At 37.0% G+C, this 19924-nt stretch overlaps 1 protein-coding gene across 3 annotated transcripts in view; it reads right to left on the bottom strand.

Annotated features, from left to right (window-relative positions):
* SLAIN1 (SLAIN motif family member 1) overlaps positions 1–19924 on the bottom strand; it is a 58190-nt gene that overhangs the window by 2273 nt on the left and 35993 nt on the right. The window contains exons 3-7 of one of the 3 annotated variants that reach the window (XM_058548343.1): positions 16774–16923; positions 15460–15609; positions 13009–13350; positions 6385–6540; positions 817–1099 (exon numbers count right to left, since the gene is read on the bottom strand). In XM_058548343.1, coding sequence (XP_058404326.1) covers positions 817–1099; positions 6385–6540; positions 13009–13350; positions 15460–15609; positions 16774–16923 — 1081 coding nt within the window. The remainder of the gene's footprint in view (positions 1–816; positions 1100–6384; positions 6541–13008; positions 13351–15459; positions 15610–16773; positions 16924–19924) is intronic. The other 2 variants (XM_058548344.1, XM_058548345.1) reach the window with 2 other exon arrangements.

Here is a 19924-nt window from a genome sequence, read left to right as displayed (position 1 = left end):
GGACACCGTGACCATGAACACGTCTAATATGTGCCCTGCAAATAATCTGGAATTTTGAAAAATAAATTCTACCTGGACCATACCAAACTTACCAACATAAGCTGATAAAATCCCAGCTAAACATCACTAAGATGATTTTAAACCATGAGTGTGGGGGGGGAGGATGTGCACACATGTGCCTAATACATTTTTGCTCATTTTCATCAAGAATTATTAATTCAACCAATATTTGCAGTCCTGTCCTGCGCTGGGCATAGTTCATGGCATTGGGGATATATATATCAGTGAACCAAAGAATCAACTACCCCCTTCGTGAGACTTATGTTCCAGTGAGGAGAGTCAGACCGTAAACTAATAGATAAATAGAATATGTAATTTATCAGATGGTGGTAAATGCTATAGGGAAATAAAAGGAGAAGGGGAACTCTTATAGGAGTTGTTAACATTGGACAGAGTGTCATCTGAGCAAAAACCTGAAGGTAGGAGGGAGCAGGCCGTGCAAATAACCTGGGGGAAGGAAAAGACGAAAGCTCTGGAGGGGCACTTACCTGGTAAATTAACGCAAAAGCAAACAGTGCACAGGAGTGAAGTGCTGAGGGAGGGAGGGAAGGTGAGATCAGAGGGAAGGGGACCTGACCACACAGACACACCCCTATCCCATCACTTTCCAGAGGAAGGAGGACACAAGGCAGGCCACAAAGGGTAGGGTGACCTACTAGGGTTAGACTGAGATAAAAGAAAAGTCAAGAGGGTTCTGGGAGCAGTTTCTAATATCAAACTGCAAATGAAGTTACGTAGACAAACAAAGATTGTTACCTTCTAACAGGTTGTGCAATTTTGCTTCGAGGCAAGTTACTCCCATTTATTGCCAATGAAGGTCTTGGAAGCGCACTGCGGCCCATTATCCCAGAAGCGGCAGCTTTGTTAGGTGTGGGGATTCCTGTGCTGGAATGTAACTGTAAGCCGTTGGATAAAGGCATATTACTGCTGCCTTGAACGGTTGGACTCACGTAGGCCGTGGCTTTAAGAGGCTGTCGGACAGACACTGGGAAATGCCCCACGCTGTGGATTCGGTGTTGAAGCTGTCCTGGTGATGGAACTAGAAGAGAAAACGACATGCACATGAGAGAAAACTTCTACCGCTGTCTAAATGTGTGTATTATATTCAAAAAAGCCGATATTGTCTAAAAGAGTAATATATATATAGAAGTAGATAAATGAAATGTGGGTTCCAGACAGCATTTAGTACTGGAAAATTCTAATTTCTGACAAGAGAGTCTCGTATTTTTTCAATCAGCAACATTTTTGAGTGCCTAACTATATTTAGACGCCAGTTAAAAACAACCTCCTTTGTTTTAACAAATTTGATCATCTCTGTGGTCTCAAAGGACAATTCGTCCTTGCTTGCTTGGAAGACACTGGGATTTCTTGATGGTTGCTTTGGGGATGGTTTCAAGAAAAGTACAAGGAGATGATTTAATAGCTGTAATTATAGAAAGGCAGACAGGTGACACTGGTAGGTACAAACAGCTTATTATAGGTATATTTCTTAAATAGTGTTTCATCATGACATTTACCTATCTCAAAGGGTTGATGGGAAGATTAAATGGTTCATCCATATAAAGCCTTATAGTGGTACCTGGCATTTAGTAACCTCTCAACAGTGCCAGCTATTATTACATTGATAACGAGAGCAAAATCTGTGAAATGAAGGGAGCTCTCTGGGTTAAGAACCCTTAAAAACTTCATCAATGGCCTAGCATTGTGTATCATTTCACATTAAAAAACAATGAACTATTTGGCAGAAATTTTTAAATTTTATAATTCTTTTCTCCAAGGGAAATATATTAATCACAAATTTCATGCAAACTTATGCACACACCTCTGCCTGCTGTTCACTAACGACTCTAGCCCTTGCTGCCCTAGTCTGTGCAATTCAGTTAAACAAAAACAGACCCTGTTTTCTAAAACAGTCTAACTGATATGAACTTACTTAGCCATAAAATATACAATAAATATCCTTTTGAAATAAAAATAAGAGAGGAGAAAGACAAAAAATGTCTATGGTTTTATTTAATATCTCTTGAAAATGTTTCCTTAAAACAATAGTTTTGCTCAAGTGTATATTAGTTGAAATCTACATAGGAACGCTAATGTACATGTAGAGTAGTAAAAAACTTCAATGAGGGGCCAGCCTGGTGGTGCAAGCGGTTAAGTGCGCGCTCTGCTGCAGCGGCCTGGGGTTCACCGGTTCGGATCCCAGGCGCGCACCGACGCACCGCTTGTCAAGCCATGCTGCGGCAGCGTCCCATATAAAGTGGAGGAAGATGGGTATGGACATTAGCCCTGGGCCAGTCTTCCTCAGCAAAAAGAGGAGGATTGGCATGGATGTTAGCTCAGGGCCAATCTGCCTCACACACACACAAAAAAAAAACTTCAATGAAAAGTAAGGTCTAGGTAAGATTCTGCTAGAGTTCTGTTCCCAACGAGTTTCTGGGACACAGTGAACTTCTAATCATCTGAGATCCTTTCCAACCAATTCTACAATTCCTTAATTTAGTAGCTTCTAACTATGAATATTTCAATATATTGGCTTATCAATTGTAACAAATGTACCACACTATTGCAAGATATTAATAAGGGAAACTAGAAGGGGGGTATATGGGAACTCTGTACTTCTTGCTTAATTTTTCTATCAACCTAAAACTGCTAAAAAAAAAAAAATAAATAAAGTCTAGTAAAAAATTCAGTATATAAATTTGGCCCAATTTCTTTTGAAACATAACATACATAAAGTACACAAACGTTAAGTCTAGACCGCAATGAAATTTCAAAGTGAACCTACTCATGTAATCACTATCGATATCAAGATATAAAACACTACCAGCCCTCAGAAGGCACGCTCATGCCGCCTCCCAATCAATACCCCCCAAAGGCAACTGTTATTCTCACTTTCATCACCACTGATTGGTTATTCCTATTTTGAACTTCATATAAATGGAATTACGTAGTATGTTCTCTTTTGTGTCTGGCTTCTTTCACCCAACATTATGTTTCTGAGATTCATCCATGTTGATGCATTGCTAAGTAGTATTCCATTGTATGAAAGTCACAATCTATTCTCCTGATGATGAAAAGCTGGGTTATTTCCAGTTTAGAGTTTTGTGAACATTCTCGAATATGTGCTGGTGTTCATACGCATTCATTTTATCAGATATATTCCAAATTCTATAACTATTAGGATAAATGAAGTTAGCAAAATCGCTGAATACAACATCAAAATACAAAAACCAACTATATTAATAAATACAGCAAACTGGTATAAACTAAAATTTGAAAAAAATACTATTTATAAAAACATTTTAAAAATCAGATACTTAGGGAATAAACCTTAATTATAGAAATATAAAACTTGTATACAGAAAGCTACAAAACTTTGCTGAGAGACGTGAAAGAAGATCTAAATAAATGAATGTTTATTCATTGAATTCAATGAATTAGAAGACTTAATATCGTTAAGATACCAAGTCTCCTAAAATTTACCTACAGAGTCAGTGAAATCCCAATCAATGTGACTGAAATGAAATTACAGAACAGTTATTCAGGAAAATAATCCTATTATCTCTTACACACAAAAGAGATAACCACTCTTGATTTAAAAAAAAATGATATTTAAGAGAAACTAGTTAAAATTAATAGACATAATCCTAATTTCACAAAAGAGAAAAGAAGAATCCAGAAAGGATACCTAACTTGGCCAAAAGCTTATGATTAAGAAAAGACCCAAACTCAAGTTTTTGACTTAAAGACAGTGTTCTTCCTTCTACACCATGCTGCCTTTCCAATTTTGTTTATCTTGGTTCTTCCCAGAGAGTAAAATGGTCCAGAACTAGGAATCTTCATGATATGAACTCAATGTATAAAGAATATTCGCTTAGAATGCTTAGGAATAAAAGTAAATGAGAGCAGAATCCTAAACTTTGAAACATGTTTATGACCGCCCTTCTCTTACACATTATCACTCTTCCCAGGTTTTTTCCTCTCATTATCCTTGGCTTACAAACAATGATTTTTCCATTTTCTTTATTTCTCTTACTTTTATTAATTGGAATTCTACTGTAAAGAAGAATTTCCCCTCCTCCATTTATTCATTTATTCAATTAAGTATGAACCCATGGTTATTTATTTTATTCTATAGGTTATAATCCTTTAATATAATTATTTTTTCTGTGGCTCAAATTGTCCCAGATTTGGTCATTGGAGCTTCAAGTTGTTTCCTATATCCTTTTGACATGTTTCCATCATTTTTTGAGCACTTCCACCAAAACTGGCCATTCTGGGTAGTGTACATTCTATTATATTTTGGGTTACATACATTTTTCTGGCACTCAAATCATGCTATTAACCCACACTGAGTTAGAGTTAACCAAAATTCCTAACCATTACTATATTTGCTACTGTCAAAACCATACTTTCCCATTCTATGCTTATACTATTGACTTTTCTACTCAAGTACAGAGCTGTATATTTATCTCAGTTAAATTCCATCATGATAGATTTGGCCCATTGTCCTAACCTCCTGACCTAAAATTAGTAGTCCTCTCAGTTTCCCACCATTAGCAAATTGCACTGGTTGTCTTCTGTGTCTTTACACAAGTCATTAATTCAAATATTAACAGAACAAGCCCTAAGATACAACCCTATGGAATTCATTTATTCATTCATTCAAACCTTTACTGAGAGCTCATTATGTGCCAGGCAGCATGCCAGGCGCTGGGGACAGAAAATCAGATAAACTACAGTCCAAGCCCAGAGGGAGCTGATAATCTGGTACAGAAGATAAACATAATGACAGTAAAATATGACACCATGAATAAGAGGAAAGCACCAAAAATCTAATTCATTCTAGACATGTTTTGAGGGTACACGGGGGACTCTATTAGGGTCATCAATGGAGCCCTTTCAAAGGATGTGGTATTTGGCTGTACTATAAAGGTAAATAGGACTAAACTTGATGAAAATGAGGAGAGAACAGCATGTGGGAGTCAGAATGTCATAGTAGTGAAAAGCATAAACTGTGGGGTAATCAGAACTGTTTCCATCTCTGTTCCTTCTCCTGCATGGCCTTGGGCAAACTGCTACTTAACCTATAAAACTGTTTCCTCATCTGCAAAATGGGAACAACAATAGACACTACCTCAGAGAGTTAGTTGCTGGCAGAACTAAATAAGATAATGATATAAATCAGTTAGCACAGTTCCTTGTGCAGAGTAAATGTCATCATATTGTTTTTAGGAACTAAGACAGAAAGAAATGAAAAACCATCATGTGTTGGGGAAATACCACTTGATCCCCAAAATTGGATCCAAGGGAGAAAGGCTGTAAACAAACCACTCTGGGGGCAGACGTAGACATCTGGTTGATGACTCTTGGCCAGCAAACTGTGAACACACTGCAGGCTTCCCAGGTTTGGGCACATCGATACTGAGACTAGGACCTTGAGTCTGCCTCCCAGGGGTCAGTCTTGGACTTAACCCCAACTACCCATATAGACAGCATGAGCAGGAATGGGGGGAAACAACCTGGAACCACCACATCCTCAACAAAGTGAAAACACACAAACACGAGACTTAATGCTCACTGCACTGCTCACTGCTGGGTAAAACATATAGAGAATGAATGACAGACGGTGTGGTTAAGCTGAAATGGAGTAGATAAATACTACTTTAGACACTCTAAAATATAACTTCATTTTGGGGGAGCGGGACAAAGCTATGGACTGGTGAAAAACAAGAGGAAAGTAACACCTAGCCAAAATAAATGCGCTTTCTTCAGAGTAACGGTATTAAGTAGACAGCTACAAAGAAGCAGATCTGCATAGAAAATAGAGATTATTTTTGTATGATGAATGGACAAATTAATCACCATTTAGTGTTTCTACTGCTATCCTTAGATATAAAGGATTACATATATAGTCATGCACTGCTTAACAACAGGGATACATTCTGAGAAATGTGTTGTTAGGCTATTTTGTTGCTGTGTGAACATCACAGAGTGTGCTTACACAAACCTAGATGGTACAGCCTACTACACACCTAGGCTTATGGTACTAATTTTATGGGACCACCGTCATATATGGGGTCCGTTGTTGACCGAAACATCATTATGCAGCGTGTGACTGTAATTTACTAATTATTAATTGGTAACATAGGCACTGGTAAAAATACTACTCAATTGTAATGACGCAATACAAAAAAATTAGTCACAAGACAAGGAGAAAAGTTTCCTGTAATGATCTTAAGAGAAAAAAAGAAGAAATGGAATAGTAAGATATATTCTTAATAGTGTTACAACTAATTAAAAATTAAAAATTGCTACACTTACTACATGACTGTATTCTCGAAATTCCATTTCCAGCTCCATGCAAGCTTGAGTCAAAACTCTGACTATTTCGCACGGTGACTGGAGAACTAATGTTGCTACTAACGGTGGTTGTACTTGGCATCCGAGCTAGATTAGGCATACTTCTTCGGAGCTTGTCTAGAAGAGACAAAAATTTTACTAAGTTAAAAATCACAAATGTTATGCCAATTAAAACACTAGCTTTCAAAAGTAAATACTAGTATCAATCATACTATGCTCAGTAAAAAATAAAAATCACGTGCGTTATGAATTATATAACAAGCTAAATAAGACTGATCTCCTGTATAGGAAAACACATTATCTCCAGAAAGGTTCCACCACATAGCCTGTTAAAAGAAAACACATTTTCTGAAAACACGAATGCGTAAAGATACATGCACCCCTATGTTCATTGCAGCATTATTCACAATAGCCAAGACTTGGAAGCAACCTAAGTGCCCATCAAGGGACGAACGGATAAAGAAGATGTGGTATAAATACACAATGGAATACTGCTCAGCCATAACAAACAATGAAATCCGGCCATTTGTGACAACATGGACGGACCTTGAGGGTATTACGCTAAGCAAAATAAGTCAGAGGGAGAAAGTCAAATACCATACCGTATGATCTCACTCACAAGTAGAAGATAAAAATAAGAACAAACAATCACATAGAGATAGAGATTGGATTGGTGGTTACCAGAGGGGAAGGGGAGAGGGAGGAGAAGGAAAGGGGTGATTAGGCACATGTGTGTGGTGATGGATTGTAATTAATCTTTGAGTAGTGAACATGATGTAATCTACACAGAAATCAGAATATAATGATGTACACATGAAATTTATATAATGTTACGGAAATAAAGAAAGAAAACACATGTTCTATAAAAAGAGGTGAAGATTAGCTAATCAGTTAGCTATTTGTTCCTATACAATAAGTAGATAAAATTGTATCAAAGTGAGGTTAGAAAATAATCTTACAGCCATTTAGTTTTTTTAAAAAAAGCTCTAAAAATTGTTACATGTTAATAAAAAAAAAAAACCTACAAGAGTCAAAACCAACACTTACTGAATCTTTTGCTAGTATATCAAAATAGAAGAAATTATTAAATTTAACTTAAGATGTTTTTGAGATATCCAGTCATCATATCAACATGGCCATGTTCACTTCTGAAAAGTTTTAACTCTCATGAGTATGCCACCAAACCATTGGAGACTTGAAAAAGAGAGAATGCTTCCATTTCTTTCTCCTTGCTAAGGACATCTGCCACCAAAGGGCAGCAGAGAGTCACACACAGATCTCAGTGTTGCTGAGATTAGAAATCAGCTGCAAGACTGCAACTCTACAAGATAGTTTCTTTCTATTAATACATATCCCCCCAAAACTAAAGTATATATATCAGGTCACTCAAGCTCAGAAAACAAAGGATATATTTGACTAATAAGCCAAAAACCATTCAAGTTCAAAACTGGATTCATTTCTTTCTCCCCTTCACACACAGCTCATTCCACATTACTTACATCCATTGATTGCAGCCTGTCCAGCAAGTTACCTAAATCCAGAAGTCTGGGGAATCTCATCAGATTCACCTCCCTTCTTCACCCTCAAACTCCAAATCCTGTCAATTCTGCCTCATAAATATTTAATGAATCTTCCACTACCACCTAGTTTGGACCTCATTATTTGTCACCCACATTTTCACAAAATCCTCTTAACTGGTCTCCATGCACCCCTGTCTTTTTCCTCCAATCCACCTTCCATACAGCCACTTCCACTCTTCCTAGAGAACAAACGCAAGTCTAGTCACCCTCTTGCTTAAAACCCTCCAATTACTCTTCCTCACCTTCATCTGAAAGCCCAAGCTCCTGGGCAGAGCCTAGAGGAGACCCTTCAAGGTAACGGCTCTACATACTTTTCCAGCCTTATCTCCTACAACCCCCACCACTCAGCCTACTCTCCAACCGTAGTGCGCAAATGAAGTTCCCAAATACTCCACGCTCTCTTGTACCGTGAGCATGCTGGACCCTCCACTTGGATACCCTTCCCCACTTTGTGGAATGAGTGAATGAACATGTGAACAAGTATTTATTGTGTGCATACTAGACACCAGGGGCTCTAGAAGATACTGGGGATACCACAGTGTATTTGGTACAGTCCCCAACTCTCAAGTTTATCATCTAGACCAGTGTCTTTCAACCCTTTTTTCCCCACTATCGATCCTAAGGAGAAAAACTAAAATAAATTTAAAATTAAACTGAGTTTCTCCCAAATGGGAGAAATTAAATAATAACATTTTGAAAGATTAGGTTGAACTTTGGAGGACCACAAACCATTGTAATATCTCAGATGTTTTTCACCCTCCCCAATTCTATAAGATATTTTTATCTTTATTAATATATATCCCAAAACATTAAAGTATACATATCAGAACACTCAAGTTTGTGGTCGTTTTCTTTCAAGCTCAATCAGAAAACAAATGATACACTTGAATACTAGTCCAAAGTGTGTTCAAGGGCAAAACCAAACTCATCTCTTCCCTCTTCCCTCTCATGCACTGCTCATTCTACATTACTTATAGCCATTCGTTGTAGCCCTGTCCGGCAATTTTCACCTCCTTGGGGTGGTCTAGGGAAAAGACAGAAAATTCAACAAGTATAATAAGCAGAATTATATAATAAGCATAAGAAAGTATAATAAGAAATTGTAAAGAGCACTACAATAGAAGACCAGAAAGAGAGTATTATATCCACCTAGCTTTTACTAATTCTTTAAGATTTAGCACAACTATCCCCCTCCTTAGAGAAGATTTTCTATATACCACCCAGCTGAGGTATCTACCACTCACACACTTCCTTACTCCCTGTGCATATTTCTAGAGTAATAATGCTCACATACTGCCACTGACTGTTAGATCTCTTGTCCATTTTCCTCATTATCTCCTTGAGGCCTATTTTTAACAAGCATATGTGTCATATTCCCAAATTCCTATTAAAGTTCCTAGACCCAAACAGCAGGCATTTAACACATTCAGCAGATACTATGTGTTGACAGAGGGTGTGTGGTAGGAGTGAGGAAGTCAAGAGAAGAGATAAAGTCTAGAGCCTACATCTATATTTTTTGAACATCATACTAAGTGGCATGAAAAAGTGAGCCTCTATCAATACAAGACTAAATTACTTTGACTATATATCTTTAAGTAGCAAGGAGGCATAGGGAAATAAATATATGCTATTAGTTAGGAAATGAATTGAGTTGTTTCATTTCTTTTCTAATTTCCCAACTATTGACTATAAAAGTTTTCATATATATAGAAGTGTTGAAAAGTAGTATCATAACATCTGTAAGTTTTCCACCTAGATATACTAGTTGTTTTCATTTTGCCATATTTAATTCATCTCCATCTATACACATCTGTTGGCTGTTGTTAAGCAAATTTAAAAGCTGCCAACATCTTCACACTTCAACCCTAAATGCCCTCTCCCTGAATTTTAATATGATGCAATGACTTTCATTAAGCACATCAAATACAATGTCTTCCTGATATAATGAGCTTTAAAAAATTAGTCAATGTCATTCTTTAGCTGCCACTGTTTTCTTTTAAATCTGAAATCTGAAGTTTCTCAGCAACTTTGAAATCTATCTCCTAAGAATAAGAAAATCCTATAGAATCAGTGTAGTCACGACACGTAAACAAATTAGTAAGTTTTCATAATCCATACACAAAATTTCCCAAACATCTCAAGAATGTCTTTCATAAGCTTTTCTCCCATACCACGATCCAATCAAGGATCTATTGGTTGTTATGTCTCTAATCTCTATTAATCTAGATGCATCCATCTTTAAAACTAATGTTTACTTATATTTAAGCATTAAGTCAGTTTCACAAAGCTTTAAATCTGAAATATGCTCTTAAAAATAAAGCCTTGCAAGTGTAAATATTTAGGACACGAGTCCTCCGGGAGCTAAGCTGTGATTTCCAAGTTGTGTCAAACCATCAGTAATATATTAATGGCCATATATACTTTAAAGTTCAAGGAATCAAAAATAATGTTCTACTTCTATCTTCATAAGAAATCAGCAATTTATCTTCAAGGATGGAGATGCAGCAGGAAACTGAAGGAAAAGACACCAAGGAAAGAATTCAAATGAGTGTTCTCTTATTAAAGAAGCATCTAGATTCACCACTCTATGGAACAAAGACTAAGGAATCTTTAGGAATAAGGGAAATACTCAATTACCCACCAAACAGCTAGATCTAGTCTTCCACAGTCAATACAGGGTCCAGGGGAGGTCCTTGAACTAACACTGATTATATCATGCCACCGATGACCCCAGCTGCACCCTAAAAATTACAGTTAGTAAAGATTCTACAAGATTCAGTCAATTTTCATATCTGGCAAATTATTCCAAATATGTTCCTTTTAATTCTATGATCCCCAGAAATATTCCAAGGACTTTTAACAGCCATCTCTTTTGAACTTAGTCAGTATAGGAGCTATGGAAGCAGTAAATATAATAATAATACAATTACTACACATTTCTGGTTTATCTTTATTTTTAAATGGATCAATGATTTAATAATTATTTTTTCCTATTATCTTAGTAATTTAGAAAAATATTCGATAGATTAGTTTCAAAGTTACTATTCTTATTTCACAATTTTGTTCAAACAATATTCCGTGGTAATAAATGAAGGCTGAGGTATCTGAGCCATATGGTAATAAAAGTTATTTAAAAAAAAAAACAAAGAGAGGGGAGAGAGAACCTTCACTTTTTTAGCACTTTTACTGCAGGCAATGTAACAGTCATTATTTCATTTGTTTATTTCATTATTTGTTTATTCCTTAAAACAAGCTTAGCTTGGGAGAATAGGTACCAGACAATTTGATATGCAATTATACCTAAGTTTTCTAAGAAAGAGATATTACTTGGTCCACATTTTGTAGCCAAGGAAATCAAAGCTTAGAGACATGAGAAACCTGTGAAAGGCATCAGTGAGGACGAGACTAGAACTCAGTCTACTGGACTCCAGAGCCTGTGCTCTCAACCACTGAGTTAATTAGTAAGAAGTCCAATCCAGAAAACTGCTGTTGTATTCTGTTTTCCGTTCTATGTGGAGACCAGACCTTAGGAAAAATAAAACTGCCACAGTCGGACACTAAGCTGTGATATGTCTCCACTTTCCTAATAGGAATCATCACAGCACAGATTCAGGGAAACCTGATCCTTTTCATAATGGTGTTTAATGTAAGCTAATACCACTTTTCTGAGGTAGGACAATGATCCCACTGACAATACTAATCCAGATGCATAGCTAGCATCTGCTTGACAAGTAGGATATGATGTTCTAAGACACTTAACAAAAAAAAACCTTTAGAGAAACAACTCTAGGTACCCTCTACCCCTATTTTAAATATGATGCTATGACTTTCATTAAGCACATAGAATATATTGTCTTTCTGATATAATGAGCTTTAATAAATTAGTCACTATGACAGTCTTTAGCTGCCACCGTTGTCTTTTAAAATCTTTTGAAATCTGAAGATACTGAAAAAGAGGTAATTATGACTATAAAACTTTAAATATTTTCAAATGATCTCTCAATTAGTATGAATGATAGAAGTACAGAGAAAAAAAGGTAAAAGCTAACAACATGATAGCAGGTTATCATTAATACAATTCGTATTTGGTGGCCTTGCAATATTTTTAAATAACTTGTTTGATCACTTCTGGGCCCAGCATTGAGAAATGATGCTGTATAATAATTAAAAGCTATAACTCTACAAATATGGTTTGTTTCCCCATATTATATGGGATTTGTGTGTGAGGGTCTGACTGATCATTAGTATAAAAACGTATCAGGCCTAGAATATCACATGATTATTCTCACTATAGTTCTTGGAAGTCAAGGACCATAACTCTTACGAGTGGGGAAGGAAGATAAATGATGAAGAGAGAGAAAAAAATACAAAAGAGAATGACACATATTCCAACCCACCATGTTGACATCATGACAAATCAACTTTCCATTACCATGCCAAATACCAGCCTCCATATCCCTACTGCTACACAGATCTTAATTCTAGATGTCAGGAAATTAGAGGGAAAGACACAATCCAAACTTCCCTAAATCTGGATGTGCACAAGCTGCATCCTTTCCAAGCATCATCATCCATGCTTACCATCCATCATTCTGTGCTAGGAACAGGCAGTGACAGACTGAAGGTTGCAGGAATGGTGAGGAAAGATGCAAGTCAGTGCCTTTGACTCCATGGGGCTCCACTATGAACTCCTCAACTCGCACAACCCTGCCTGTCCTACAGCTGTACTAGCAACAACATAAAGATGCTCCACATTTATGATTCATTCTGTGCCAGCTGCATCATGGCGGGGTTTCTTTGAAGCTATAAATCTATAAATCTGGGACCCATAATCAGAAGCTGGTTAATTACAGATTTAAATTTAGACCAAACTGATAAGGTCTTGAGGATGTACTTAATAAATCTGTGAAACGTTTACCAATTATTTATATTGAACTTTAAACCATTTTGTGATCACATATGAAAGATCAAAGTACATCAAATACCAAAAGGGCATACAGCCTACCTCCATTGGTCCTATTTGGTTGCTGATCTGGAGTCTGGGCTTGAGGTGAATAATACTGTTGCTGCTGGTAATTAGTTGAAGGAAAATACTGGGAACTGGGGCTCCTCCTACACTCCCGAATGCTGGAGAAAGTCTGTGAATGGGGGATTCCTCTTTGGAAAGGTGAACATCTTGGAAGACGAGGCTGAGGTGGTGGCAAATGATCAAATTCTTCCTCATCTTCCAGACTGAATCGATCATATTCTTGATCACTACATGTCCCTTTTTTTCCTGAATTCAGTGACACACTGGAACTATGTCTTGACACAGATGCTGAAGTAGAAGCATAATCTTGCCTGAGACCTATAAAATAACAAGAAATAGTATTATCTTATAACACATTTCAGTATAGCATGAATTAAGTTCCAATTAATCAAATATTAGAGGAAAATTTTTGCCAAATAAATGATTCAAATGGAGACCCATTATCTTGTGCTTAGTTTATTAAATCCCCGAAAAACATACATTTATCTACCCAACAGATGTATAATATTAGACTATTCTGGTTTGCAAAAAGATTGCCCCAATTCCAATTCCCAATGCCCAGTATGTGAAGATTAAACATACTGCTACAGTTCAATCAATCAATGTCTATCAATTTCCCCAAATGATCCCTTCTGAAATCTGGAGAAAGACTTAGGAAGACTACTTAGGAAAAACTATCCGTCATCATCATGAATAGTTTGCTGTGAGTTAGATCATTAAAATAATCAAATCTCTGCCCAGGTAGGAATTCCTTCTGCTCCCCAGCCCAACTTTCGAAGTTAAAGGAAAGTTTAAAACCTGGGGTACAGTATTTTCTAACAAGGTTACCTCTTTTGTTTTGTTACCAATATTATCTTTTGCAAAGCATACTGACACTTCAGTACCTCAATAGTTTCGAGTCATCCTAAATGACAACCATCTAAAAATAGTCAAACTGAAAGTTTCCAGTTATTCATCTCATTGCCAGTACCATAACTTTTTTTAAGGTAGTCTACCCTGACTACTTAACTTCTGAAACTGACATCTAATCTTTTAGCCATATATTTTTAGAAAGAGTTACTATTACTAAATAATGACAAAATAATCACTTATCCCCTCAAAATGTGTCTTATTAAATTCTGCACAAGCATTACCATGTTTGTCATAGTAGCCTTGACTAATTCTGAAAGCAGGAAATCATTATGCTTAAATGATACTTGGCTGTTTCTACTTATGTTGGCCTGAAAAGATAACCCCAAAACAAGCCTGGCCCCATTCTGTGATCTACATCTTATTGTGCCTTTTGATGTCATTAATACCCTTGAAGCCGTTCACTCCCAGATTATTTGTTGTAACTTTATTGCAGAACCAGTGATAAACTGTCCAATTCCCAATGATCTTCTCTTCCATAATTATTTATCCTGGGAAGTATATCAATGCATTTTTAATTGAGTTTTTTATTAAGATAACTATAGACTCACATGCAGTTCTAAGAAATAATGCAGAGAGATCCCTTGTGTGCTTTGCCCAATTTCCCCAATGGTAACATTCTGCAAAATTATAGAATAATAAGACGACCAGGATATTGGCAATGATACAAACCCATCTTATTTAGATTTTTCCCAGTTTTACTCATGTATGTGTGTATGTTAGTATTAAGTTCTACATAATTTTATCACCGTAGGATCAAATATCTACCACCAGTGTCAAAATATTGAACAGTTCCAAAAATCCACAAAAATCCCTTGTGTTGCCCTTTAATAAACACACCTAGCTCCCTTCTGAGATCCCACACCTTGTCCCTAACCTCCAGCAACCACTCTCCTCCATTTCTAAAATTTTGTCATTCCAAACTGCTACATAAATGGAATTACATACAGTATGCAGTCTCTTAGGATCATCTTTTTTCATTCCCTGGAGATTCATCCAAGATGTTGCATGCATCAATAGTTTGTTCCTTTTTATTGTGGAGTAGTACTCCATGGTGTAGAGGTATCACAGTTTGATTAACCTTTCACCTACTGAAGGACATCTGAGTTCATTCTACTTTTCGGCTATTACAAATAAAGCTGCTATGAACACCATGAACTGGTTTTGTGTGAACACAAATTTCCATTGCTCTGGAATAAATCCCCAAAAGTGCAACTTGCTAGGCCTTATGGAAATTTCATGTTTAGCTTTTTAAGAAACTGATAAACTGTTTCCGCAGTGGCTACAGCAGCAACGTCTTTACATCAATGTATTTTGATCAGAATATGTCCTGATGCCCTATGATGCTCATGAGAGTGTGAGAAGCATTTAACTGCTCCACCTACCAAGTAGGATAGTATGAGAGAAAGAATCTAATTGTTTGCCCATTACCTGGGGAGAAATGCCTGAAACCTCCCCACCCTCTTTCAAGTGGAAGCCTCTAGTTGTAAGTTTTCTAGTTTGAAAAAAGGAACGTACTTTCTTCTTGCAGACGAGCCATGATCTGAACGTCAGTGAGGTCCTGTAGCTTATATCCCATGGAGATAGAATCATCCTCCAATTCTGAAGTGCTCAGCTCACTGTCTATAGACGACTGGGGACTGAGAGGGGAGCCCCTGGAAGTGTAACCTAAAAAACAATGGAAATATGTTTATTATTTAGTCTGAAGAACTGATATCTGTATATGCTTCATAATTCATGTATTGACAGTCAGCAGTATTTTTCCTGTTTTCATAATGTCACCAAGAAACTAGCAAGACATCACCATTTAACGGTGAGACGATACGCACATCTTCACATGTTCATAATTCATATATACGAAACCATCTGTTTCCTTTCTTCAAATTCAATTTTCAAAATTTAAAAAATTACTGTGCTGTACCCTAAAAAAATTGTTAAGAGGGTAGATTTTAGTAGATTTCATTCATGTTTTCTATCACAATAAAAAAAAATTACTAATGCTAAAAGCGGCATCCTATGAGATAAGTATACAATTAAAAGCATGGTATAAGAATACATATCCATGTACGCTTTCAATTAATACTCAGATATGCTTGTCTCTGGTAGTAATTGATTACATAATTTAAAATTAAATTTTAATCTGGCTGGTCCATTTTTTAAACAGGTATAAACAGCAGTGCTATAAATGAATAAAAATATCGCACATAAAAGGCACACATACATAGAGAAGCATTTACAAAACCTTCATGACTGAGAACAGGGTAGTCACAGGGGACTTATAGCCACTCATGAAAGTGGAAAAGCAATGGTTCGAGATGAGACAATCAAGGAAGGAAGGACGCAAAGGGAGAAAGCTGGGAGATGGAACCACACCAGTGCTGAGACAAATGAGGAAATGGGGAGCCCTTTACCTCATAAAAAGCTACTATGACTGTTTTTTTCTATGTAGCTCTGGCTTAATAAAAAACCACCAGAAAAATAAAATTTAATAAAACAAACAATAAAAGGCTTATAACATTGAATCATAATAAAAACTACTTGAATTGTGTTTGACATTTAATTTTGAAGGGACATTAGGCATTTGGAAACGTCACGATACACGTATGCTTTGGCTAACTGGGGAAGACTGCCTACTACACACAAGCGAGAGCAGTACATTCATGGTGTTAAAATATAAGTTAAGGTAGCCCTTTCTGTACCCAAAGTCAGTGTGCACCACAAACTCTCCATTTTAAGATTACCCTCAAGCTTGTCAATGAAAGATGGGTATTCAAGCTGTGTTCAGTGACTGAATTACAAAGCAAGCAGCTAGTCAAGAAGTTGAAATATTACCTGTTCTTTCAGGTGTTAGTATTGCTTGATTTGAGGTTTTAGAGAAGCTGGGAGTATTAATGCCATTGCTATAAGGGCTGAATCTTGCAACAGGACTATAAGGAAAAGCCAGTGAGACATTTGAAGAGAAGAGACTCCGCCATCGGCTAGCTGTCACAGAAGCAGAAATAAACAGCAGCAGTTAGCTATACGGAAGCAGATGTCAATTTGTCATGGGGGGGAAAGAAAGGGAAGAGGTTAAAAAAAATGAAGAGACAAAGCAACTTTTCCCAAGAATATCTTAACTGACTTCCATTTATCTAAGGGAAAAAATAGGTAACAACAGGCAATTTCTGAATTAGGGTCCTATTTATACCTCCATTAAGAACAATTCAATCAGTCTCAGCTTGATTAAAGCCCATAGGCCTGAAGAACAATGAAAATTTTTCTATTTCCACATTAGAAATGTTTTCTATTTCTATTTATACACAAAGATTTGACTATTTTGTAATAATAGAAAAGGTCAGTGTCAAAAGAACAACTCAACTAGAAAAAAAAGAAACTAGTTAACTTTAGAAATTGTGGGAAATGTTCTTTTTTTTTTTTTGTGAGGAAGATCAGCCCTGAGCTAACATCCATGGCAATCCTCCTCTTTTTGCTGAGGAAGACTGGCCCTGGGCTAACATCTATTGCCAATCCTCCTCCTTTTTTTCCTTTTTTCTCCCCAAAGCCCCAGTAGATAGTTGTATGTCACAGTTGCACATCTTTCCAGTTGCTGTATGTGGGACGTGGCCTCAGCATGGCCGGACAAGCAGTGCGTCGGTGCATGCCCAGGATCCGAACCCGGGCCGCCAGTAGCGGAGTACGTGCACTCAACCGCTAAGCCACGGGGCCAGCCTGTGGGAAATATTCTCAATATTAACTATTCACAGTCCTATGTTTTTTCCTAAGTTTAATTTTCAACCCATTTAATATCAGAAAATGTTGATCAAAAGATTTTTTATAGGGCCAGCCTCAGTGGCCTAGTAGTTAAATTCGGCAAGCTCCACTTTGGCAGCCTGGGTGCAGTTCCTAGGCGTGGACCTACACCACTTGTCTGTCAGTGGCCATGCTGTGGTGGCGGCTCACACACAAAAAGAGGAAGATCAGCAACGCATGCTAGCTCAGGCAAATCTTCCTTAGCAAAAAAGAAAAGAAAAAAATATTTTTTTTATAGAAATTTGCTCTCGGATTATGCAAGAAACTTAAAATGACTTGCATTTCTGAAGGGCCTTGAGTTCAAAATAAGGTTTATGGAAAAATGATCTACAAAATCACAGAATAGATCTACAAAACCAAAACTTAGTGACAGCTATTTTAGACGGCAGGTATAGAGATAATTGGTGATCTGTTGATTTTTTTTTAATAAAAATATTTTCCAAATTTTCTGCATTGAATATACATTATTCACATAGCTTTTAAAGGTAGGATTATACATATTATTACTTTAATACCATACAATAATGAATAAAAAGGAATTTTACCTACAATGGGCAGCTGATCTAATTCTTACATTATCTCACCTATATTTTCCTCCTCCCAAATTACCAACCACTTGCTATGTCTAAGTTCTTGGGATCATGAAAAAGACCCCAAACTTCAAAAATTTGAGCAGGTCACACCAAACATCACTTACTCTCCCTTCAAGAGATACAAATCACCGTGCCAGTCAATATCCATTTCTCTAAAAAGCAATCATTTAGATGCGTACTAAGCAGGACAAGAGGGAACAGATAAAAAATACATATTAGGGGGTATTGGCCCCATGGCGTAGTGGTTGGGTTCAGCACACTCCACTTCGATGGCCCAGCTTCACGGGTTCAGATCCCAGGCACGGACATACACCACTCGTTGGCCGTGCTGTGGGGCAGACCCACATACAAAATAGAGGAAGACTGGCACAGATGTTAGCTCAGGGCAAATCTTCCTCAGCAATAAAAAAAAAAAAAAAACCTATTAGGTTAAATTTCACTTTAAGCAATAATTCCGTTTCTATTTCCTGGAAATTTGACAAAACTTGAAGAAACAAGTATAAAAAAAGACTGCTTTGAAATGCACTCCCCAGATCACTTTTAATGAGCAATGTTAATGAGCAAACATCTGAAAAGTGTTTAAAATATGGGCGGTGGGGTAGAGAGAAAGCAACTATAGGACGTGTTAGTCAAGAAAACGATCCTTGCAAAATATCATCGAGGTTATTTAAAGAGCAAAATGTTTCCTTCTACTTCAGCAGAATTCTTCAGATAAGTACCATCCCATTCCAATAATTATATAAAAAATATGTTTTCCTTATGTAGGTGAAAGAACTAGGCAAGGAAACCACATATAATTATTATGCTTTCAGAATTCACAAGTTCCATGAAGGGGACACTGACGCAAAGCCAGGTTCCTAATCGACACCAGTCATGTCACTTATCCAATATATAATTAATTGTGGTTAAACAGCTCTTCTCAATCTGAGCCAGAGCAGACACTTCCAGAGCTGGCACTTCCCCTCCTTTAACTTCCAGATATATAAACCTGATCCCAAAATATACTTTGTAATACATACTAGGTAGCTGTTCTCACATCTTCCAGCTCTATTACTCAAAGTTGCTCATTAAAAATTCTATATATAAAAAAAAGAGATGAATAGTTCTTTGTGACTGCTAACTTGCTTTACAGATGATGTTATTTTATACCAGGCTGATCACTCGCCAGGCAAATTACAGTGACTGCGTGTTCTCACCCCCAGATGCAAGCGACGAGGCATCACAAGTAAACAGCATTCATTACTCTGCACAATAACTACTCTGACCCAGCCTCCCAGCACAATGACACAGTGATTGTGACTATGACAGCAAGATCCCAACTAAGAACACAATTAGCATCTATTGCAAGAATGAATGCTCTCCATTGTCGTTTGGCATGGAGGCTTTTAAGAAGAGGGAGGGGAATTATTGTGGAGGCAAGCTAACAAAACAACAATGCAATATTAGTGCCCAAGGCTGTGGCGGAGGAGGAGAAGGGAAAGGAACGGAAGCCATCACATCCTAGTTTATTCTTCACTATGTAGCCGAAGAATTGTAAGAACTGTAACAGGAAGCACTTTTATACCGAATAAAACTAACAAAAGCAACTTTTTAAAGGGCAA

This window comes from Diceros bicornis, chromosome 9 (assembly GCF_020826845.1).
Source record: "Diceros bicornis minor isolate mBicDic1 chromosome 9, mDicBic1.mat.cur, whole genome shotgun sequence".
Lineage (NCBI taxonomy): Eukaryota > Metazoa > Chordata > Mammalia > Perissodactyla > Rhinocerotidae > Diceros > Diceros bicornis.
This window is presented reverse-complemented; position numbering and strand designations above follow the sequence as displayed.